This window comes from Scleropages formosus, chromosome 22 (genome assembly GCF_900964775.1).
Source record: "Scleropages formosus chromosome 22, fSclFor1.1, whole genome shotgun sequence".
Classification (NCBI taxonomy): domain Eukaryota; kingdom Metazoa; phylum Chordata; class Actinopteri; order Osteoglossiformes; family Osteoglossidae; genus Scleropages; species Scleropages formosus.
This window is the reverse complement of record NC_041827.1, coordinates 22,029,795-22,054,867: the sequence shown is the minus strand read 5'-3', so window position 1 is coordinate 22,054,867 and position 25,073 is coordinate 22,029,795. Positions and strand designations below refer to the sequence as shown.

The window sequence follows — 25,073 nt, the reverse complement described above, 5'->3', positions numbered from 1 at the left end:
GTTCACTTAAATTGTCTGCATTGTTTTTCTGGCCGTACACTGCCTTCTTTTTTGAAAATGTGTTTGTATGCTTGCTGCCAGAAATTTCTCTGCGTGTCTCTATATTGGTTAAACCCACCTTGGAACATGAAATGCTAGTGCACCTTAATTGGGCACCATGTCGTGGGCAGGACTGGTGAATCGCGGCTGAAACAAAGTAGGCTGGGACAGTGCACTTTAGCGGCCATGCTAGTTTATTTCCTACTTAGATGACAAATTCAAATTAACTCCAGCTGATTTCCCCGTGGAGGGGCGGACCGGCAGAACACTATGGAAAAGGTCGACCGTGCGAACAGTAGCTAGAATTACGGGAAACGTGAGAACAAACAAAAACGGTTGTTTTACACTGGAGACGGCCCCCCGGTGGCCGCGAAACCTGATCCTACCCCTGTGTTGCCTGTCATAGTTGTTATTTACTAGCCTCGCGTAGCCAGCACTCGTGTCTGGAGGGTATGCCAGGTTTTGTGGTTCTTGAAGCCTTTGCTTAGTGGAATAGACCCTTCCCTCGTGTACTGGGGTCCTGTACAGTAAAAACCACTACAAGGCCTTATGAAAACATATACCATTTCTTTGCACACGCAGCTTGTTATTCATAACAATAGCATTTTTCCTCTGTAATGCATTAACTTTGACAACTGATATTCTATTCACTGCCTACCACAAGCAGTAACTACTGTATACACTTCCTGCTTCCTTCATCCTACTTCCTGTCACATGGACAGTCTCAACCAATCTTAGCCTTGATTATGGTAAACCTAACTCACAACAATAATAGTATATTCAATGCTAACTGTTAGAAGTAAAGCATATAAAAATGTAAGTAGTTCAATTTTTTAAATCATACAAACAAAAAAAAGCATTAATACCCTCACACTGTAGTAAATAAAGTGTTAGGTGGTTTTGTAGTCCACCAATCTTAGAATACAAGTATATTAAAAGTTGGCATAGTGGTTAGACTCATTGCCTTTTACTAGATGGAGATAAGTTTGAATCCCATCTCCTGCTATGATACCTTTTTGAGAGGTGCTTACCCTGAACTGATACAGTAAAAATTACCCAGCTGTATAAATAGTTGTCACTGCAAGTAGCCTATAACCAAAACCTAGCATTGAAAGTTGTTTTTGATAAAGGTGTTCTTTATTATGAGGGGTGCGGTGGCGCAGTGGGTTGGACCGCTGTCCTGCTCTCCGGTGGGTCTGGGGTTCAAGTCCCGCTTGGGGTGCCTTGCGGCGGACTGGCGTCCCGTCCTGGGTGTGTCCCCTTCCCCCTCCGGCCTTACGCCCTGTGTTGCCGGGTAGGCTCCGTGACCCCGTAAGGGACAAGCGGTTCTGAAAATGTGTGTGTGTGTGTGTGTGTTCTTTATTATTATTATTATTATTATATCTTTTGTAACAGCTGAATAACGTGATGAATTCTGCTTTGTGGGTTAAAACAGTAGTTTGGAGAATGGTGCGTGATCACTGACATGTTCTGGAACCAGAAAAACACATACACTTTGTGCTTGCTTATTCATAAGCCCGGCGTTTTTTCGCAGAAAATTCCAAATCTCTAAATCCTATTTGTTATGTACATGTAAAACAAGGTCCACTTATAGTTTCCTGGTAAATCAGGCACTGCACTGGAATAACTGTAGAAGAATATCTAATGCAAGGCATAAAACATGCATGACGGGGCCCTCGCTGCAGGTGCTGTGTATAGCCTAGGAATGGCCTATATACAGTGTGTCAGACTGTCCCCCAAAGGGTTGCTTCCATGACCCAGCACCTCAAGGGCACCCAGGATGAAAGGGGTTCAGGGATGAAACAGGGCTGCTATAGATGTACACACGCATCACACATCGTCTGAAACCGCTTGTCCCATACGGGGTCGCGGGGAGCCGGAGCCTAACCCGGCAACACAGGGCCAAGGAACACACCCAGGACGGGACGCCAGCCTGTCGCAGGCACCCCAAGCAAAACTCGAACCCCAGACCCACCGGAGAGGAGGACCTAGGCCAACCCACTGCACCACTGCACCCCCGCTATAGATGTATTAAATGTTAAATCTTCACATTTTGAGAAGCACAATGCTTTATCTTCATCTGCTTTACGACTGCTATACTAGTTGAAATAATATATCTTTTTGAACTTTTTTGACATTGCGAAGTTCATAAGTAGGAATGGCAGCTTTTCGCTCTCATTAGGGGGCAAATAACTTTGAAGTGAGTTCCTTTAAACAAGTATTTTGAAAAATAATGCCATTGCACGTATGATGTAGCACAGAGTTCAAGGCCTTGCATGATGGCTGTGCGGCTGAAGGCAAAATATCGATCAAGACACTGATGACACGCTTGGATTAAAGAAGGGGAAAAAATATCACACAACAGAAATAGTGCTTGCACACCGCTTTCTTTTCCCTCGGCTGCTTTCCCTCCTTGAAGATATTTGCCGTTTGCCATTAGTCAGTGTTTTGCATATTTAGCAGGGCTTTTGAAGTCTGTGTTTACCCCTCGTTCATTGTGTTTTAGGAAGTACGTCACTGGGGAAGATGAAAGGGCCCTCGGTGGAGGAAGTAGCTGTGTTCTCCATCGCTGCCCATACACTGTTTGGTTCAGCCCGGGAAATGGGTCCCCAGAAGTGATGGGTGTACCTTTGGGGGGGCAGGGGGCGCTTTTAGAGCGCATCGATGCTCAGCTGTTCCATCGTAACAGCCTTCCCGAAACAGCCCCCTTTGTAATGTACAGGATATGCGCTGACAGCCTCCTACGCTGGTGATGCTGCCCCCGGCTACCTGTTGCTATGGTTATAAACAAATGGGGCGTGTTGCTGGAAAGGTCCGACAGCCCTCGGGTTGAGAGGGGAGGTTTGCATTTGTTGGGGGGGGGGGGGGGCAGTAGCTTACTTAATCCCACCGGTGGTCACCCGAGATCAGGGAGTCAATGGAGCACTGATCTTCATCTAATCCTCCTTGAGGATTAGACCACAGTCCCACTCTCAGATTTACCAGAAAGACAAAAATCCCAGGACCAAGTAGAGTAACGTCTGTCCCAGTGAGCTCTTTGGGCCGTTTACTCTACTCAGGATTAACGTATGTGGTCCTGGTTTAGAAGAGAACCAACAGATGGCGTAGTGGTTAGAGCTGTTGCTGTCACCTCTGGTTTTGGAGGACCTGATCTTAAATCCCATCTCCAGATGTAATACCTTTGAGCAAGGTACTTACCCTGAATTGGTACAGTAAAAATTATCCAGATGTATAAACATGCTAAGTAAGTAGCTTTATAGTACATGCTATGTTTCTTTGATGAGTGTGAAGTGTGTTAGTGTCAGCTAAATAAATAAATCTAAGTGACCCCTGTGTGCCTTTTACCTCAAACAATCTGTCTGAGGAACACTCAGTATTGTTCCTGCTTCTCTCTTCTTCACTTGGTGCTGATGGATCATGTTTACCCACATCCCAAGAGGCTTCTGAACTTATATGGAACCGATGGTCCTCCAAACTCCTCCACAGCCCAACCTTAATAAACACACACTCACCTGTGTGCAAACAGGCTGCGTGCAGCTGGCCCTGAAGACTACGCTCGTTCCTGTGAGCTCCCATCTTCAAACCCACATGGGAGGAACGGGTGTTTAGTGGAGACTGGTCACACAGTGCCTCTTTTCCCCACCACATGAAATATGCAGTGTTGATGAGATTCATGTCCTCCTAATTACATTTGTTCAGTTAGCTGATGCTTTCCTCCAAAGCAACTTACAGTGTTAAGATACTTACACTGATTTACCCATTTATGCAGCTGGGTAACTTTTACTAGAGCAATTCAGTGTAAGTGCCATAATCAAGGGAACTAGAGCAGGAGGTGGGATTCAAGGCTGAGCCTCCTGATTATAAGGCAGCAGCGTTAACCGCTACGCCACCTGCTGGCCCCGCTAATTTTAACCAGGTTTTCATTTTCATGAAAGAGATCAATCTCAAAGTACCGCAGCTGCAATGTGTCTTCACGTTTCCTTTCACCTCTAAGCTTTCACACCGCTGTGCAAATTTATTACCTGGGGAAAATTTGCAATCTGAATAGTGTTGGAAGCCCCAGTTTGTGCTCGGAGTACTACTGTGTTCTGTGTTCTGTATTACTGTGTTCTAAAAATGCACCTCACTGCTCCCTGTATGAACAGCTGGCTTTGTTTTCGTCTCCCGGTCCTGCTGATCGGATTGGGCTCGCTTTGCCCATATCCGCTTTCAGTCCTCAAGCAGAGCAATTTATTAAGTTAGAGACCAAGGAGAATGGAAGGCGAGATGAAAGGGGTCATGAGAGGTCAAGCAGAGAGAAGACAAGGCCTGTTGTTTGGATATCAACACATCTGCCATTAATATAGACTGTAATATTGTCTTGTGGCCCCAATAGGAGGCCCCTTTCTTCTCCCCGTTGCTGTGTTGACTTGTTGTCTCATCTTCAACCTGCAGCTGGAATCCTTCTACTCCATCTTCACCACGGAGCAGCAGGACCACGTCAAGTCGGTGGAGTACCTGAGGAACAACTTCCGTCCTCAGCAGAGCCTCGACGGCCGAGACGTCTTCAAGTCCGCCGTCAAAGACGCCTGGGTCCCTGACCTGACAGACAGCATGGGAAACCCCTACGGCACGGAATCCTCCAAAGGTACACCGAGCTTTCACGCTTCACTGTCACATCTTCCAGGAGTGTCAGCAAGTCTAGAATGACCCACCGCCCTTCGCCGGAACCATTCTGCTAAGTCTGAGCATGTCTTACACTTTCAAACGTTAGATAGCGTAACATTACGTAAGAACGGTATCCCAGAACAAGTAGTAGCCATACTGGAAAGAGCCAAAAAAACTGCAGAAGTGAGACATCCTCCTTGAATGATGATGGAGTCCCAGAAGACAAGACAGTTTTTATACTGTATATATACTGTATATACATACAGTATGTATGTGTGTATATATTATATATATATATATACACACATACATACTGTATGTATATATAGTATACTACTGTTTGTCCCATGCCAGCATAACCCCTCAATGTACAAAGAAATTTTGGTAATCGAAAGCCTATTTCCCATTATTTTAAAAGAGAAAAACAACAAGAGTCCCACCCCATCTGAAAACCCTAACCAATTTTCCCAAATATCACTAAAACACTGTAAAACATCTATGTAAACTGTCACCACATGATTTCAGCGAGGCAATTTACTGTAATATTTCTGTAATTTTTTGGATGCACTTTGGATACATTTTGTTATACTGATTTTCCTTCCGGAAATCGAAAATTGGGTATCAAAAGCCAAGAGCTGTTATACCGAAATTTCAGATAAAGACAGTCTGTAAATCAAAGGATTCCTGTGCATTTACATACATAATTTCTTGTTATAGTATAGACTATATGAATATAACTATACTGCATGTATAGAATTTTTAAGGGTGCCTTTAAAAATAAAAGAAAGCCAAAAAAGTCTGGATTTGAAAGACTCTATATTCCTCACCATCAAAGGTGTTCCGTCTCCCGTGACATCTGTGTGAGCCCTCTAGATGTGAAGGTTATTTGTCTTCTGCAGACACTCACACACTCACACAAGCAGCACCTTCTTACTGGTGTCAAAAGGCACAGGTGTGGACGAGCTGATGTTAGCGAATCGCCCCGCTCAGATGGGCCTGTGAGCGTAAAAGGATGGAAATAACTGGGCCCGGAAATCCGCAGGTAGCCAAGAAAAGGGCACGGACTTGTAATTTGCATTGTTGCTAGAAAGATGGACTATTGTAATGCTCTTTGTTCTGGACTCCCAAGAAAAGCTAATTGATAGACTGCAGTTTGGGCAGAATGCCGCAGCAGGAGCCTTGACAAAAAATAAAAGATCCCATAAAACACCTGTTCTCACTCAGTTACACTGGTTACTTGCAAGTTTTACAATTGATTTTAAGATTCTTTTCTTAGTTTACAAAGCCTTAAATAGAGCAGAGTACATTAGAGGAAGCCTTTCAGCGTGTATTCTGAGCCGTGGTTTCAGATCTCCGAGTGCAAACTTACTGCTCATCCGAAAGTTACTCGAGATGAGTGGAGAAGCACCTTTCTGCTGCTCTGCACTGAAATTGTGGCGCAAAATCCCGCTCTATATTAGGGAGGCAAACTCAGCGGGTATCTTTCAAAAGCTGCTCAAAACGTATATTTTTTTTGCATTCTGATTTTAATAAGCATTTTGTTATTTATTTATTCATCTATTCTTAGTTATTTTAAATGTTATTTTTATTGTTTTCATTTTTTCATTTCTGTTCATTTTGTTTTTGTAAAGCACTTTGAGCTGCAAAATTTGTGTAAACGGTCCTATATAAATAGTCGTAATAATAATAATAACGATGATAGTAATCAACCTTAATTTTGCAACTTCACATTGCAGGTAGGACCCTGGTGTTATACTTTATTAAAAGGTCCAGTAGAAATATCCAGCTGTTCAAACTGCATTTTTTAGAAGTGCTTTTTAAGCAATGGAATAATAGCATCTGGAGCTGGAACGCAAATATTTTAAAAAAGATTGAATGGGAACACATACATACATACGGTGCCATGAAAAAGTATTTGCTCCCTTCCTGTTTTTTTTGCATATTTGTCACAGTTAAATGATTGAGATCATCAAACAAATTTTAATATTACACAAAGATAACCCGAGTAAATACAAAATGCAGTTTTTAAATGATGATTTCATTTATTAAGGGAAAAAAGCTGTCCAAACCTACCTGGCCCCATGTGAAAAAGTAATTGCCCCCCCCCCTTTGTTAAATTATGAATGAACTGTGATTAACCACATTTTTTGGAATGCTGAGTTAAATTTCACTTGCCACACCCAGGCCTGATTACTGCCAGACCTGTTGAATCAAGAAATCACTTAAACAGAACCTGTCTGACAAAGTGAAGCACATCTCAAAAAGCAACACATCATGCCACGATCTAAAGAAATTCAAGAACAGATGAGAAACAAAGTAATTGATATGTATCAGTCTGGAAAGGGTTACAAAGCCATTTCTAAGGCTTTGGGACTCTAGCGAACCACGGTGAGAGCCATTATTCACAAATGGAGAAAACTTGGAACAGTGGTGAACCTTTCCAGGAGTGGCCGGCCTACCAAAATTACTCCAAGAGCGCAACGACGACTCGTCCAGGAGCTCATAAAAGAACCCAGAACAACATCTAAAGAACTGCAGGCCTCACTTGCCTCAGTTAAGGTCAGTGTTCATGATTCAACAATAAGAAAGAGACTGGGCAAAAATGGCATCCATGGGAGAGAGTTCCAAGGCGAAAGCCACTGCTGACCAAAAAGAACACAAAGGCTCATCTCACTTTTGCCAAAAAACATCTTGATTATCCCCAAGACTTTTAGGCAAATATTCTGTGGACTGATGAGACAAAAGTTGAACTTTTTGGAAGGCGTGCATCCCGTTACATCTGGCCTAAAACTAACACAGCATTTCATAAAAAGAACATTATACCAGTAGTCAAACATGGTGGTGGTAGTGTGATGGTCTGGGGCTGCTTTGCAGCTTGAGGACCTGGACGACTTGCAATAATTGATGGAACCATGGATTCTGCGCTTTACCAGAAAATCCTGAAGGAGAATGTCCGGCCATCAGTTCGTGACCTCAAGCTCAAGCGCACTTGGGTTATGCAGCAAGACAATGATCCGAAACACGCCAGCAAGTCCACTTCTGAAAGGCTCAAAAAAACTAAATTAAGGTTTTGGAGTGGCCTAGTCAAAGTCCGGACTTAAATCCGATTTAGATGCTGTGGCATGACCTTAAACAGGCCGTTCATGCTCGAAAATCCTCCAATGTGGCTGAATGAAAACAATTCTCCAAAGAAGAGTGGGCCAAAATTCCTCCACAACGTTGTGAAAGACTCATTGCCAGTTATCGCAAACGCTTGATTGCAGTTGTTGCCGCCAAGGGTGGCACAACCAGTTATTAGGTTTAGGGGGCAATTACTTTTTCCACATAGGGCCAAGTAGGTTTGGACAGCTTTTTTCCCTTAATAAATGAAATCATCATTTAAAAACTGCATTTTGTATTTACTCGGGTTATCTTCGTGTAATATTAAAATTTGTTTGATGATCTCGATCATTTAACTGTGACAAATATGCAAAAAAAAAAATAATCAGGAAGGGGGCCAATACTTTTTCACGGCACTGTATATATGCTCACTTAACTGAAAAGTCCTCCACACTTGCCACTGTGTATTTAATTTATTACCAGCTACTATTTGGCTGATGCCTTCGTCCAGGATGACTTACAGTGCAACATATACCGTATCAAACTAGCTCTAGTGGTTCACATATTCATACAGTAAGTAACACACGTCTTTGGACTGTGGGAGGAAACCAGAGTACCTGGAGGAAACGCAAACAACCATGGGGAGAACATGCACATTGAGCCAAATTTGAACCCATATCGAAACCAGCAATTCAGGAGCTGTGAGGCACCACGGAGACACACTGTGCCACTGTGCCGTGAAGATGTTTCAATTAAGTACTTTCCTCCAGGGTTTAGCGGCGGGGTCCTTGGTGCAGCTCGAACCCAGCTCAGCGCATGCTGTGAATGCTGGTTTATCATCCACTCAGCGGCGAGCATCATGCTGGTGCAAACCTGCCTGCGTGGCCCAACACCGTACGACGCTGTTACCTCGCAGAATGCGCGAGGTCCAAGGCAGCTGGTACCCCGGGCACCACCGGAGATGCAAACGGTGTGCAGTATGGCGATAATGCCCGAACTCCGGGAGCCCTGCCCCTTCTGAGTTCTGCACTCCACTAATTTGCACTATTCCATTAATTCAAGTGCGTATCTGCCTTTCTCTTAGTACCCCCACGGAAAATGATGTGGGTGTTTTTACAAAATGTTATCCGGCCCAGCGGGGATTTAATTGCACTGTGCGGTTTATTCCCTGTAACCTTGAAAAGCAAAAAAAAGTGGAGAAGGAAAGATGGCGACTTGTTTTGGGAGACGCTCCACCGTGCTCCGTCGCCCAAGTCCGACCTTGCCCAAGTGCCTCGACTTCTCAATTACAATTATGAACGTGTCTGCTATCAAACGTTGCCCATATAATGAAAGCTAATTTTAAAGAAATCAGTATGGAAATGTGTAATAAAGTCCTGTAGGAGATGTTCCTCTGCAATCAGCGCTGGAATTAATTCCGATGCACAGGAATAATTCAGGCATCAAAAATAAAAGGCTTAGGAGATTTTCTGTCCTTCTACTTAATGATAATTTGTTTAATTTTGGCATGAAGAATTCATTGGTAGATACTGTGTAGATCCCAAGCTACCGCGAAGAGCGATGAAGTAGGAAGAAATATAATTGAGACGAGAGGGTGTAATTGTTAATGTATGTTCTAAAAATAGGCCCATAGAAATGAGGCCTGCGGGGTGGAACTGCTCTCTTGGCATGACGTCTCTGGCGTGGAATCGACCGAAGCGGATCTGTCTGATTGGCTGGTCGGCAGGGGGGGCGAGTGGGCGTGGCATCTCACCGATTGGTAGGGGGTCTACGCCCATGACGAAGATTCGGACATCTACACTCCAGCTCTTTTAATGAGGGGGGTTTCGCAGGGGGCCATATGATTATGTGCAACTAAGGACATGGGTTTTTATGTATTTATTTATTTATTTATTTATTTTAATAGAGACTATTATTATTTACAATTAAGGTTGTAGATTTTTTTAAAATCCAGTTGATACTGCTGTTAGATTTATTAGAATTCCTGTTAATTGTGGCGATGATTTTATTTCCTTGTTTTATGGCCATCGTCTATTGCCTGACCTTCCAAGGTCAAGGAAAACGAGCTCAGGTTACTTGCCGCCCAATTCCCACCTAATCTCCTCCTCCTCTCCTCCCTCACCTCCATTAATCGTGAGCTGGGTGCGAGTAGCCCGGGGCAACGCGGCCTTTTCTCATACAACTGGCCTGATGTCTGGGAGCTTTCGCTCCTCGGTCTTTCTGGCCTCTCAGCTGGCAGCGTGGGCTTGGGAGGATTAGGTCCACCTACACACGAACAAACACGCACACGCACAGACACACACACACACACGCACACGCACAGACACACACACACACACACACACACACACACGAACGCACGCGCTTACCCGCACACACACATCCCCGCTGGGTGGGATCGCTCACTACCGTCAACGGCGGTCCCCCTGGTGCGCATCCCGCGCTGCAGCCCTCTTACCCAGCATCCCCCGCTACCCATCCATCACATCGGAGAGGAAGGCTCCCATTTAGCACGGGGGGAGATGGCCTTACCTGCTGTCGGTCGCACGCCGAGATTCCCTCGACTCCCACGTACTGCTGGGACTTGGTGGCAGGGGAGATGCCGTCCGCACCAGCCAGGACACACAAGTTACATGGGCTGTGAGGTTCCCTCGAACCTGGGCTCAGAGAAGGCTGGCCCTGCTTGACTCACATGTCACTCATATGGTACAAAGGGTGGAGCCACACAGAGTTGTTATAATGCATTATTATTATTATCATCATTATTGTTATTGTAGTAGTAGTGGTGATAGTATTACTGTTACTCCCTCACTTGCTCGCTCACTCACTTTCGTTAACCTCTTATTATGATCAGGGTCATGGTGATCCAGAGTCTATCTCAGAATCCCTGGGCGCAGGACTAGAGGGGTTACACCCTGGAAGATACACCAATACATTGCAGGGTGGCCACACACAGGTATTCACACGCTGCGGACAGTTTAAAGGGTCCAAATTACCTTATTATTTATTTAATAAAGCAATAATTTTTGGGTAAATGTGAAATGTCTTATTGTTCTCATACCATATGGTAGCAAGTAGTGTGTGTCACTTTAAAGGTTTTTGCCTTGAAGTCTGACGGTTCCTGATTTGAATTGTGTTCCAGCTGTAATGCCATTGATCCAGGCATTTACCATGGATTGATACAGTAAGAATACCATGCGGTATGAAATGGGTAAATCAGTGTAAAGTTGACTAACAGTCTAGCAAAGTCACTGTGAACAAAGGTGTCTCAAAAAACGTGGTTATTAAAAAGAGATAAGGCAATAGTGATGGTATTAATGGAAGTATCCAGTAGTAGTGGTAGCTGTGTATTATTGTTCTTATTATTTTTAATATTAGTAGTAGTAGTACTGTTAAGCAATGTTACGTGTTGTGCTGTGAGTTCGCAAGGCCGCCTTCCTGAAGGGCTGAGGAAAAGGAGTATTTCAGCTTGGTTTCGTTCAGAATTAAACCAGGTTCGGATTGGAGCAATTTATTCCAGTTTTGGACGTGCTCAGTGATTAAACACCGCCTGCCTTTGAGATTACCGCCAACTTGGACGCTGCCCATGTTCAGCGCGATGTGACACGACGCCGCAGCCTGCGCTGCCTGCGCTAACTCTGGGTGCGCGGAGCCATCTAGCGGTCGCGTCGGACGCAGCTCACCCTCCAGGGAGAGGCGACGTTGCATTATGGCCTGGCAGCCGAACCAGAGGCTCAAATGCAGATGGATATGAATTTATGTATTCCTTTATTCCTCTGTGGTTGCTTTGGTGAGTCATCGTCGGACAGCCAGTGATCAGGCTCTGGATCACGGTACTGGGTAATGTATTTAAGGTTAGCGTTAGGGTTAGAGTTTAGGGTTTAATGCTAGGCATTAGGGTTAAGGAGGATTATGGTTAGGAATTAAGATTTAGGGTTAAGGCTAGGTATGGCGGACTCTTAGGGGTCGGGGTTAGGGTTAGGGAAGGTTAGGGTTAAGGTTAAGGTTAGGGTTAGGGGGACCTGCTACTTGTCCTTGGCTGTAATATGATTTATCCCCCTTACTTGCCACGTCATGCTCCACACCCTTAAACAAACAACCTCTCCTATGGGCCTGTCCCCCACCCCTGTACAGTGTGCAGCAGCGCCCCCATCAACATGAAGGTCCAGCCACTGAACAGGACCGCTCTGGTGGTCAGCTGGACGAGGCCAGAGGTCATCTACCACCCGCCCATCCTCAGCTTCACCATCTCCTACAGCTGGACCAAGAATGACGAGTCCTACGAGAAGACCTTCGTCAAAGACAGCAACCAGGAGTTGGTAAGGCTTCCGCCGCCGTCCCAATCGCGTGCAGGATTGTGACCGGACAGCCATTGTTAGTGCGGCTCATCCTCTTGGCCCATTTCTCCCGCTGACACCTGTAAAAGGAAACACCTCAGAGCCCAGCAACTTTAAATCTCGAGGAGGAAATATGAGACGCAAGCAGTCGTTCTTTGTCAATTTGCCATGATGATGAACCGCGCAGACACCTCGGGGGGGTAACCACAGTGCACGGCACACACGTGGGCCCCATAGCTTGTTGTCTTTTCTCTCCGTCGACCCCCCCCAACCCGCTCCACCCCTAACTGCCAGCGATTGGTAATGGAATAGCATCCTGCCGAGTCGCCACGGCGACGCTGGCACGTTCCCCCCCACCCACCCCGTGATACTTCATTTCCATTTTGATTTTCAATTTCCTCCCAAGACATTGTTATCTGGGTCACATTAGGGCCTGCCAGGCTTCGTCGAATCACGGGCGAATCGATGGGAGGCCACCACAGACCTCCCCGTTTTATAGCCCCCCGCTTGTAATAACGGGCCCTTCTTGAAAAGATCCTTAACAAAATTAAACCAAGCGGAAACGCAACATAAATCAGGCCAGGAGAGAGGCACACAAAGAACAAACGTCATTACTTAATGTAGGATTTACTCGCACCCGGAGCCTCCAGACAAATGGATTTTCTTGATGTAAATTATGATAATAGTGATTGCTGGTGCAGTTAATGTTGGATTGAGTCCTCGTCAGACTGCGAAAGATGTGTTCGTGGATCCGAGTGCAACCAGCCGGCGAGGACATAAACAAACTCAACAGAAACAAACGCTTTCAGCAACTTATGTACAGTACATATATATAAGTGGTGCCCAGCATGGCGGCAGCAGACTGCAGTGCTCGGATTCTCCATGTCATGTGCTCCTCTTATAGAGACACTTCTTCTCTATCTAACATTCGTCTCCTTTGGTCTCCGCAACACCTCGTACCCAGGACTGTGCAGAATGCCTTCTGTTCTCTTTCCGTTATTTGTACTGCTTTGTCTCACTTAAAAACACCGAAACCCCTAAACCCACTCACACACACACACACACACACACACACACACACACACACACATTTTCAGAACCGCTTGTCCCATACGGGGTCACGGGGAACCGGAGCCTACCCGCTAACACAGGGCGTAAGGCCGGAGGGGGAGGAGACACACCCAGGACAGGACGCCAATCCGTTGCAAGGCACCCCAAGCGGGACTCGAACCCCAGACCCACTGGAGAGCAGGACTGTGGTTCAACCCACTGCACCACCGCACCCCCCTACACCCTAAACCCTAAACCCTAAACCCACTCGTAACCCATAACCCTAACTCATAAACGGTAAACTTAAGCACAAATCCTAACCCCAAAACCCAACCCTTAACCCCAATCCCACTCCTAACTCGAACCCTAACAACTGACTCCCACTCCTAATCCTAACCCCATCCTTAACCACACTCCTAACCCCTCACTCTAACCCATAACCAACAAACTTAACCATTAACCACTAACCCTAAACCCATAACTCCTATCCTTTAAACTCACCCCTAACCCATAACCCATAATCTCTAAACTTAACCACTGACTTGTAACCACTAATCCTAACCGCAAACTGCTATCCCAGTGGGTTGGGGTTCAGGGTTACGGGCTCATATGTGTTACATATTCAGTACATTGTGCGGCACTGTACAGTACATTCAGTGCGCGTCTGGTGCCTCACACTCTGCGAGCTGCAAACATTTAGTTTCTCGTACTTGTTATATAATGAGAATAAGGTGAATTCATTTCTGGCAAAAATCCAGCTTTGGCTGCCGGTAAATTCACCCTCGTTGTCTGTGGGAAGCGGAGGATTATTTACATGTGTTTTTAACAAAGAACAATATGCGCTTAAGTGAAATATTTTCGCTTTCATGCAGCCGCTGTTCATCCTTGTGCAGATTTCAAAGGAACTCGAGAGGATACCGTGTCTCCGCTTCTCGAATCACGTAATGCACTCCGAGGAGACAGAGGCCCAAAGGGGTGACGTGACACAGGGTGCGGCAGCCCCCTTTGCATCACCCCTCGGTGACCTGGGGTGGGGGGAGGTCAGGCTCCTCTCGCTTCCTTGGAGACGTGGGATTCCGCTTCTCGGCCTCGCCGTAGTGTCAAATCGCTCGTGGCTCCAGGCCTGTGTCACTCCCAAGCTAAACCCGCACCCCCCCCCCAAGTCCTGTCAACACCCCCTTCCACCTTTTTTGTCACATAGAAGGAGAGAGGGGAGCCACACGTCCCCAGGCCCTGATAAATCAGACATGAGCCTTCTGGCAGCTGTTTGACCGTGTATGTGTGTGCGTCTCCACTGCAGAGGGCCGTCATCACACAGGTGTCCCCAGACATCCTCTACCTGTTCCGGGTGCAGGCCGTGTGTGTGAATGACATGCGCAGCGACTTCAGCCAGAGCATGCTCTTCAGAGGTGAGCTCATATCCTTCCTTCTTCACCATCTCACTGCGCACCTGAGTTCGGGGAAAATTCCGCTGGTTCTCGTTTCGCTCAGGAACCGCGTTTTTGAGTTCGCGTTTAGGCTCGGATGCTTGAAACAGTGGCAAAAAACACTTGAATTTAACCTTTACGCGAGGAAGCAGTTGTCGTGAAGCTCTCCTGTGACAAAACAGTAACACCTTCGTTCACATTTACATTTATATTTTTTCATTTAGCAGATGCTTTTCTCCAATGCGACATACATCCCAGAGAAAGACAGAAAGAACGCATCACATCAACAGGAGGAGAGATTTGGATGCGGTCGCATGATTCTAGAGTACAGTCATTTTGTCACATACCACGGTATACATCGGTCTTCATCGCACAAGTGGCTGTGTACAAGGCTTTTCCATTATTAAAAAAATTATTAAAAACGGATACGCATGACATTTGCACTTACAAGATAACTGGTGGAGTGAGTCTGAAAAAGTTGATTTTCGAGACCCTCAAATGTAGAGGAAGAGAAGATTCAGCAGTTCTGAGTGAAGAGGGGAGGTCATTCCACCACATCGGAGTCAGAAGTTATGGACGGCTGGTATAGTAGTGGTTCAAGCTGCTGCCTTGGGTCACAGGTTTGAATCTCACCTCCAGCTGCAGTACTCTTGAGCAAGGTACTTAGCCTGAAGTTGCTCCAGTAAAACTATCCAGCTGTATAAATGGGTAAATAATTGTCAGTAGCTTAACATTGTAAGTCGCTTTGGAGAAAAGCGTTGGATAAATATATAAGCGTTGGTAAATATAAATATACAATGTTTTTGCTTTGATTTTGGACCTTTTGTGAGTGGAACCAGCAGGCGGCCAGAGGTGGAGGAGCATAGCAGTCTGCTCGGGGATGTTGCGAGTTCAATTTACATTTAAATAAACGCAGCTCGCGACAATATCTGTGTGTTCCACATGCATCGCTGTTTATTTACAAGTGCACATTTGCTCTGTTGCTCAGCAAACACCACCAGGATTTTCGAGGGGACGAGAATCGTGAAAACTGGAATGGTGAGTAGAGCAGCTCCTATGTGCGCTTCCTCTTGTATCCAGCGGATGGCAGCACTGCGGCCTCAGCGAGCACAGTAATGAAAAGAGTGGGGCGTTTTACTCCATTCTCTTCATCTCTCTTGCTTTTAAGTGCTCTTTACAAGCAATAAGTTCACACGTAACGGGGTCGCACACGAGGAGCAACCTCTGCGACACTAAAAAATGTTGAGCCCTTTTCACACGACAGCCTTATTATTCAGTACAACGGCATTTTTGCCCAGTTTACTTATTATATATTCGGTAACCGGTATTTCATTCACTGTCTGATATGTCTTTCGTTCTTAGAGGAAATCACTGCACTGCTTACAGAACATTACTATGTAATGTTCCTACTTCAGTTATGATGCAGATATAACAAAACTCAATATCTGTCATATTCATAGTCTCAGCCAGTCACTGATTAGAAAACTGATTTCATAACTGAAACAGCAAACTTATTGTTATTATTATAGTTTTTATTATTAACTGATTTAGCTGACACTCTTTTTTGTGATTTGCCCATTAATACAACATGGTAATTAAGGGTAAAGGTACAATAGCAGGAGCACTGATTTTGAACCTGGTTTCTTTGAGTCTCTATGAAATAAATTATAAATGTGTAACAATTCACTGTTATATCAGCAGTTTCAAAAATCATAAACATCATTACACTTGAACAAATAAAGCGTTCATTTCATGATCGGATGAGGACGATCTCCTCCATTTGTGAATAACACGGTACAGCACCTCTAACAGCATGTTGTCTATGTGCCGTGCAGCACGAAAGACAGAGGCAGTGATCTTACAAACTTCATTTCTTTATGTGATAAACTACTGTGAGAGGCAGCATGGTGGCACAGCGGGTAGCGCTGGTGCCTCACAGCTTCTTGGCTGTGCATTTGGACATGGGTTAGACTCCAGTTCAGTCTGTGTGAAGTTTGCATGTTCCGCCCGTGTTCTCGTGCATTTCCTCTGGGTGCTCTGGCTTCCTTCCACAGTCCGAAGGCATACAGCCATGTACTCCCAGAATAGACCCTTCTTGCCCCTGCATTGGACTAATTATTAATAATGAATGAATGAATGAATGAAAGCATAACATTAGAAGGTGATCTAGAAACAGTAAAATTTATTACAAATATAATGAAATTTGTTGCTGTTGTTTTTTTCCATGCATTAAAATACCTTTTATTTTGGTATTTTAATTAATTTAGGTTATGTTTTCTGTCTGAGAACCATTACGTTTACTTATAAGGAATATTGCCAATTTGATCTCCTCACAGTGGAAGTTTGCCTAATGGGGGGATTTCGTGGAATAAATTTACCCCTTTATGTGAGGAATGGGTGTCGTCTTGGGAGTCGTTACAGATCCAAGTGAAAATGCATCAGACACCATTTTCAGTCACACGTTAGTCTGATACTTTTTTCAGTGCCCTGACATTCTAGTGGTGTCTGTGTGCTGCCACTGCGGTCAGATCCTGTGTCCTTTAGCCAGAGCGGTGGCTGTGACTGGCCAGCAGGTAGCGTAGTAGTTAGAGCCACTGCTTTTGGAGCTGAAGGCCCAATGTTTGAATCACACATCCTGATCTAGTACTCATTTGAGCAAGGGACTAACCCTGAGTTGAGACGGTAAAATTTACCCGGCTGTATAAATGGGTAAATCAGTGTTAGTGGCTTAACGTTGTAAGTTTTGTCGGAGAAAAGTGTCAGACAAATATGAACAATAACTGGTTCTTAATTAATCTCCATTGCTCTCTCTCACTTTTGCTTTTCTTTCCCTCCTCTCTCTCCTCTTTTTTTGCTGTCTCACAGCCCACCGCCTCTCCGGCGTCCTCTGCTGACATGGCGCCTATCAGCTCCGGTTCCTCCACATGGACTTCCTCCGGCCTCCCCTTCTCCTTTGTCTCCATGGCGACGGGCATCGGGCCCTCCTCCAGCGGCAGTCAGGCCACGGTGGCCTCTGTGGTCACCAGCACCCTGTTGGCGGGGCTGGGCTTCAGCGGGGGTGTCATCTCCTCTTTCCCAAGCTCCGTGTGGCCCACGCGGGCCCCGCCCTCGGCCCCGGCTCCCAGCCGTCAGGCGCCCGCCACAGAGCCGCCGGCCACCCAAGGCTCGGACGCCGACGCCAAAACCTCCGATCACGACAGCGGCTCCGACGACGGCAGTGAGAAAAGTGGCAAGGGGGAGGGAGAGGAGGGGGAGAAGGGTGGCGAGGAGGATGAGGAGGAAGATGATGAGGAAGAGCGGGATAATACACGCGACCGCAAGGTGGCGCCGGACGAGGTGGAGAAGCAAGTCAACGACACGGTGCCGCAGGAAACCCCCACGGTGGCCCCCGACTCCACAGCCAAAGAGAAAGAGCGCGGCAAGTCCAGCGTCAGCCCTCCGAGCTCAGACAATGAGCTGCTGCGGAAGCGTGTGCCAGACATCACCTCCGACAGGAGTACGGTGCCCCCTACTGGAGAAACGGATAACGAGACCTTAGCCGTGCAGCCTCCCGACGTAGCCACTCACACCAGCAAGCCCAGCGTCCCCGAGAAAAACAACTGGCCTTTCTCTATTCACACAGGTGAGAGGAGTCGACGTGACGGAAGGCCAGGGTGGGCAACGGTCGCCGGGGCGGAACGGATCGCTGTCACGTTAAATAAGCCCGTCATCCCAGCAGTGTCAGGAAATCGAAGTCGCGCTACTTGTTATCGTGACCCTTGCTCAGTCTGTTTAACGTGCTCATACTTCCCATGACTTTGTTGCACTGGGATCGCGAACCTTCCCCTCCCCCGCGGCCCCAGCGACACCGTGACGAGTCGATTAGCAACATGCCGCAGCGTAGCCCTCGGTGGGATCGTCCGTCCCAGCCGCTCCTCGCCGGGAGAGAGCCATTCGCCGCAAAATCTATTTGATGATCTCGTTTTTCCGTTTAAGAGCTTTAATCCGCTAAAAAAAGCACTTTGCCATTTCGTAGCCACGTCGGGCTGCAGCACCGCACCGAGCCCTCACAAACGGTGTCATCGATCGCCTGTTATCACTTCACTGGGTGATAATTGGCCGTTTCCCCTGCAGGCGCCCAGCGCTCCGATGAGTCCCCCCAAAGTGGGGCGCCTGACACACTCCGTCTCCCACGTTATTGCTAATCGAGCCGTTAGGCCTGCGATCGATCAGCGTGAGTATGAAATGCAGATCACGGTGCCAAAACGCCCCTTTTTGGACCCCGGGAGTTACTTATAAAGGAAGTGCTGACTTTTAGCTATGTCATAAGACCTGTCTTTTGGTATTACTTTGATTTTTTTTTTTTAGTTCAATAATTTATTAATTTACACACACTGTTCTGCAAAGCTACTTAATGTTTGCCACATTTTTTATTTACAGTTTATACACCTGGGTAATTTTTACTCTCAGTTCAGAGCAGATACCTTGATCAAGGTGGAATTCAAACCAGGAACCTTCAGGTTGTAATGTGACAGCTCTGATTGCTGCCCCACCCCAGAATATTTTTATTATTTTTTCCAAAGTGACGTTATGATGTGATGTTTCTGCAGGAAGGTATTTACCTAGATAATCTTCACAGGAGTAAGTCAGTGTAAGTACTTTGCTCAGGGGTACTGCACTGCAAGTAGGGATTTGAACTCTGGTTCTCTGAGGTGTAAAGGTCATGGGCCTCTCCACTATGTTACCCCCCCAGCTTTGAAAGCACTGCGGAGGATTATGGGAGATTGTGAACAGATGCAGGTTAACCACGACTTTCTTTAACCAGACCACCGGTCTCGCTCTTGTCCCAGGATTCATTCAGTTAGACACCCCTGTGGTGGTGGTGGGAGGGGTGGGTGTGAGCGCAGGTGCGAGCACAGAGAGGTCAGCCAGGCGCGAGGGGGCAGCGTCATGGGTGCGCAGTAGCCACATTGTTCTCAATCTGGCCGACCATCTGCGAGCCGCCGCATTGGCAGGGAGCCGACGTCTCCTCCGTGCCGAGTTGCACCCGGAGCCCGCTGCCAGCCGCCCGGTGCCGTCTGCTCTGTGCGCCCGGCCCTCTACAGTAGGAATGTTCCGGGGCCCGGCGCGGGGCTCTGCTGAGCTCGGGGACACCGGGGTGGTCCGTCCTCTTCGGTGGCGGCGGCCGTACTAGTTGAGAACCAGTTGGCGCAGGTTGGCTCAAGACCCCAGCGTGCCACAAGGACGCCTGACGGACCCACTCCACGCCAGCTGCACTCGGTTGTTCATTTTAGGGCAGACTGCTGCACAAACGCACCCCCCTACCCACTCCCGCCAATCTGCACTCTTTATCGTTCCCATCTGCGTTCCAAGCGATGGCGACAACATGCCGTCTTTTCCCAGTCCAGCGGCTTCCGTTTGTCTTCCATATGTTGCTTGGACTAAACGCAACGGATCGGCAGTGAGAGGAGAGCAGAAGCACGTGTGTCGCGTGTTGCGTGACGGATGGGTTTCATTGCTGGACGCCTGTCAGCGGGAACATTCCCTCCTCCAATCTGTCGCTGACAAAGCGCCTTGGGGGAAGAAAAAACCACTTGTTTTTCATACGGGAAAAGGGTTACAACGGGTGGCACAGCGGGTGGCACCGGTACCTCACAGCTTCTGGGCTGTAGGATCGGACCCGGGTTAGGATGTGTCTCACTGTGGAGTTTGCCTTTCCTCTCTGCGTTCGCGATGGGTTTCTTCCAGATGCTCTGCTTTCCTGCCTCAGTCCAAAAACGTGTGTTTCAGGTGGACAGATGACGGTAAATTGGCCTTTGTGTGTGTGTGTGTGTGTGTGTGTGTGTGTGTGTGTGTGTGTGTGTGTGTGTGTGTGTGTGAGAGTGAGAGAGACTGTCTGTCTGGCATTGCTCTGCTGCATACATTGGTGAATGATTGTAAGGCATTCGTTGTCATGTATCTAACATTTGTCCGAGCTGCTTTGAACAAAGGTCCAAACTCACACCCACACACACACACACACACTGTCTGAACCGCTTGTCCCATACGGGGTCGTGGGGAGCCAGAGCCTAACCCAGCAACACGGGGCAAAAGGCTGGAGGGGGAGGGGACACACCCAGGACGGGACGCCAATCCATCGCAAGGCACCCCAAGCGGGACTCGAACCCCGGACCCACCAGAGTGCAGGACCCAGTCCAACCCACTGCGCCACCGTACCCCCCTCTAAGGTCCAAACTAATAGCAACAAGTAATGATCAATAATAAGCGATTAATAATAATAATTGACAATTAAGAGTCCTTTATATTATATGATTTGAAGCTTATCATTTTCCCATTTTACTGCATTGATTCAATATTAAGTTCAGCAGAAGGGTCACTTCTATCACTCCGGCAACTTTCACTGCTCTCTGTCCCCATCTGTCTGCTTTTCTCAGCCCGAGTTAATCCTCTGTGTGTGTGTGTGTGTGTGTGTGTGTGTGTCGGGGTGTGTGTGTATGTGTCTCTTGCAGAGCGGAACGGCGTCTCCCACATGAGGCCCCCAGTCCATGGGTCCAGTAAGATGGAGTGGATCATCCCACTGGTGGTGGTCTCTGCTCTCACCTTCCTCTGCCTCATCCTGCTGCTGGCCGTGCTGGTCTACTGGAGGTGAGCCCTCTCACCTGGTCGCCATGTCCCATCATGCTTTGTGTCGGCTGCTTCCTACCCAAGGCTAAGGTAGCCCACAGTTTTTACTGTAGTTCTTGCTATAGAGTGTCTGTGACACCACAATTTAGTGAGGTCTCTCGAACCCCTGACAGTGGGGATCTTTATTGCCTGGACCTGTCTCCTGACCTGATGGGAGACAATGAGGCCGTGACTGAATATCGGCGATGTTAACCAAGACAGAGAGGGTCGAGAGCCATCGCGTCGGGGAAACTGTAATGGTCATGGTCGGCACCCAAACTAGGTGACCTCACTGACATGAAACGGACATGCTGGCGAAAGGCACCATGTTTTGGCAGTCTGTCCGTTTGGTGGACCGTGTTGGTGGGGGGGGTTGCCTCAACCCCAAGTTCCTGCATCCAAGTGGCTGACCTCCCATCCCCGACCGTATCCCACCCAATTCCACAACTAGCCAGGCGTGAGAGCCAATTACCGTTGTTGCCGACGAGTTCCCCGCAGCCGTCGCACCCTTACCCCGACCCTGGGGGGTAACACACCATCTGCTGCCTTTCCTGGTGCTCTGCTGGGATGGGGGCTTTGGGGGTTCGAGGATGGAGGGAGCGACACAGCTTGGGTCCTGCAGGAGCCTCCCAGCAGATCAGCACGCACAGCAGGTGCCAGTACCTCACACTCACCCGTACTGCTTCCGTATCCTTTTTGTCATGTAACCTCCTCTGCAACGCACACAGAGCGCATCTGCTCACCGGTCACTTTATTAACGGTCAGCGGAGTTCATAACTTCCCCTTTGTCGACCGCTTGTCCAGGATCATGGTTATCCAGAGCCGGTCCTGGAAACGTAGGGATAATTACACATGCCCTCACACACAAAAACATACAAAAAGAGCAATTTAAAGACACCAGTTTGCCTGAAACACATCGTTGGAATGTGGGAGGAAACCAGAGCACTTGGAGGAAACACTGGGAGAACATGCAAAGTCTACACACACTGAATCAGATTCGAACCCGAACCCAAGCCCAAACCCACTTTATGGAGTTCAGTACCAAACGTGAGGTAAGGATGAAAATTAAAGTCTTGTGGTTTGTTGTTGTGGCACCCCCACCCCCCATTGGCTCCATTACCCACAAACACCAGAGTGTCTCCTGTGTTAGTAGAGTGTGTGTTTCGCTCACTGTACACCCTCCCAGAATGCACTGCAGCAGTGCTTGCCCCAAGCAGCTCATATAGCCTCGTGACAAATGAAATAGCCTGATCCTGTCCGTAAAGTGCTCTCAACTCGAACCGCAGCACTGAGCAACGTGCACATCGTGCTCGAAGAGCGTGTGTGACAGCAGTGAGTGAGCGTTTGCAACACACAGAGTCTCCCTGCAGTAACCACTACAGTGTAAGAGCGCAGGGAGTCTGACCTTTGGAAAGGTTACTGCAATTAGCGCCCCACACGCGCACGCGCACACACACACACACACACACACACACACACACACACACACACACACACACACACACACTCACACTCACACTCACTCACTCACACGCATGCGCACACGTCCACGTGTCTCTTCACCAGACGTGGGACCCGATAAAGTTATGACACCTGGTTGCCTCCTTATCAGACCACAGAGCCAAACAGGACGGTCATTGCACAGCTCAGCGAATGCAGGCTGACCGAAGGTTGCGGTCGTGTTGTGGGCGGGGCTTCCTAGCAACTCCCTCCCTCTTGTTGTGATTGGTTCATTGTAGACACAGGAAGGTTGAGTTGCTGTGGGGGCCTGTCCCCTCTGGTGACTACATTAGGACCATGGTCCAAGGGGTCTTTCCCTCCCTCTGCCCCACACTTTTGTGCCCTTTTCCTGTCCAGGTTGTCTCCGGAGGAATTCCCATAATTCCCTGCTCTCAACATATGCACGATGTGCACGTGGGATGCCTCCTTCGCTTCAAATCATAGGCATAACGGGGGGGCTTTATTATTATTATTATTATTATTATTATTATACATTACCATAAACTAGTGTGTAAAATGTTTATTTTATCATGTGAAGGAGGTGAACGACAGGCTGAGTGAGTGACATTTTACAAAATGGGTTTTGTGTGTGTGTGTGTGTCTGTGTGTGAGAGAGAGGGAGAGAGACGGTCTGAGAGAATGTTGAGTTCTCTGCCGGCTGTCTGTGAGGTGTGAAAGAGACATCTGGAATGTGAGGCCCCCAACTCCCGCATGCCCCCCCCCAGGAGGTAGTATTTAAGCCCCTCCCCCACCGCTGCCCCCAGGGTGGGTGCAGCAGTGCTGAGCGACACACTGAACTTTCTCCTCCTCTTACCTCCATCCTCCCTTCAACGGAGCTGCTGGACCATGACGTTCCTCGACTCCTCGGTTGAAAGTTAAATGTAGAAATATGTGCGTGGGGGGGGGTTCAGATGTATTAGTTCACCTGGAACACATCATGATATTGCCACAGCGTTATGAAAAATTGATTTGCCTTAGGATCCAGTAGGTAGGTAGGTAGACCTTTATTAATCCCAAAGAAAACTGCCTGAGTAGAGCATCATTTTTTAAATCTTTTTCTCTGGAGTTCATTGCAATGTACTTTACCCTGTTTTATAATAAAAGTTAATACAGGCTAATTAAAGAAAAATAGCGTTTGCTGCAAGAAGTGTAGATGTGCCTGTACATACAAGGTAACACCTTCCAGCGTCATAATTTGTCATACACACACACACACACACACACACACACACACACACACATCAGGGTGTGTGTGCGCTGTCACCTTCGCTCTGCGCCAGGCAGCTGAGTGTGTCGCCTGTTTACGGAGCAGCGCTCGGTGTCGCTGGTGTTTGAGGAGCGTGGAGAACAAAGGGGCCTGTTTGCGGACGGGGGGCCGCAGGCGGAGCAGGGGCCGCCGGGGGAGCCTTGCGCGGAGCTAATCCCCTCCCCTCGTCACAGCTTCGGAACCCGATCCGTGCGGCAGTGAGGGCGGGCTGTCCGGGTGACACGCCCCCCACCCCCCGTAAGTCATTAGCATCCGAGTGGAGCGGTGACGCGGCCCTGGAAAGGCCCCGCCCCCGGCCCTCTAGGCCCCCGGCAGCAGCATGCGAGCGAGCGAGTGGACGAGTTGTGCCGCTTGGGCTCCGCGCTGTCGCTTCCGTTGCCCTCGACGATGTCCGGCCTCTGTTCTCTATTCTGCATCTACAGGTAGGGGGAGCAACTCTCCTGCCCCGCAACCTGCCCCACCCCCCAAACCCCCACCCCCAGGGATCAGGGTCCAAGCGTGGCGTGGAACAGACAGGCAGCTTTTTTCGTATTGACCCTCCTCTGCTAGACTTTCCCAGGCTGTGCCATATCCGTGTGTGTCCCTGTGTCGTGTGTGCGGTGTGTGTGCGTGTTTCGCTTTCTCTGTTTGCCGTGCACAGGAAGTCGCAGTGCAGCTCCACTCCTTTCCCATGTCCTCGCCTTCATACCCATGAAACTGTTCTCAGGGACTCTGTTCCCTTCTGCAGGTTTGTCTTCTTCCGAGCGTCACTGTGTGTCCGTGTGTCTCTGTGTGTGCGTGTTCGTGTGCGCGTGTGCGCGTGTGCATGTGTGCTTGTGTGTGCGTGCATGCATGCAGTGGCAAACAAGATCCACGTGGGACTGTTAGATGATGGGGCTGGAAGAGGAAGACTACTGCTGCACACACACACACACACACACACACACACACACACAAGTGTTCATTTGCCTGCCTGCAGCTGAAGGTGAGTTCTGAAGGCACTTGCGTTTAGCAGCGCTGGGTTCGAGAGTCCCTCCCGAAAGCTGAATTATTCACAAGGTCACCTTTGTCCTCCCCCCGGTGTGT

General features: G+C 48.0%; 1 protein-coding gene across 2 annotated transcripts in view; it reads left to right on the top strand.

The window, feature by feature from the left end:
• LOC108923360 (receptor-type tyrosine-protein phosphatase gamma-like) overlaps nt 1-25,073 on the top strand; it is a 209,330-nt gene that overhangs the window by 159,498 nt on the left and 24,759 nt on the right. For both annotated transcript variants that reach the window (XM_029247989.1, XM_029247988.1), the window contains exons 8-13: nt 4,474-4,666; nt 11,920-12,104; nt 14,473-14,581; nt 15,588-15,637; nt 17,465-18,221; nt 21,088-21,223. In XM_029247989.1, coding sequence (XP_029103822.1) covers nt 4,474-4,666; nt 11,920-12,104; nt 14,473-14,581; nt 15,588-15,637; nt 17,465-18,221; nt 21,088-21,223 — 1,430 coding nt within the window. The remainder of the gene's footprint in view (nt 1-4,473; nt 4,667-11,919; nt 12,105-14,472; nt 14,582-15,587; nt 15,638-17,464; nt 18,222-21,087; nt 21,224-25,073) is intronic.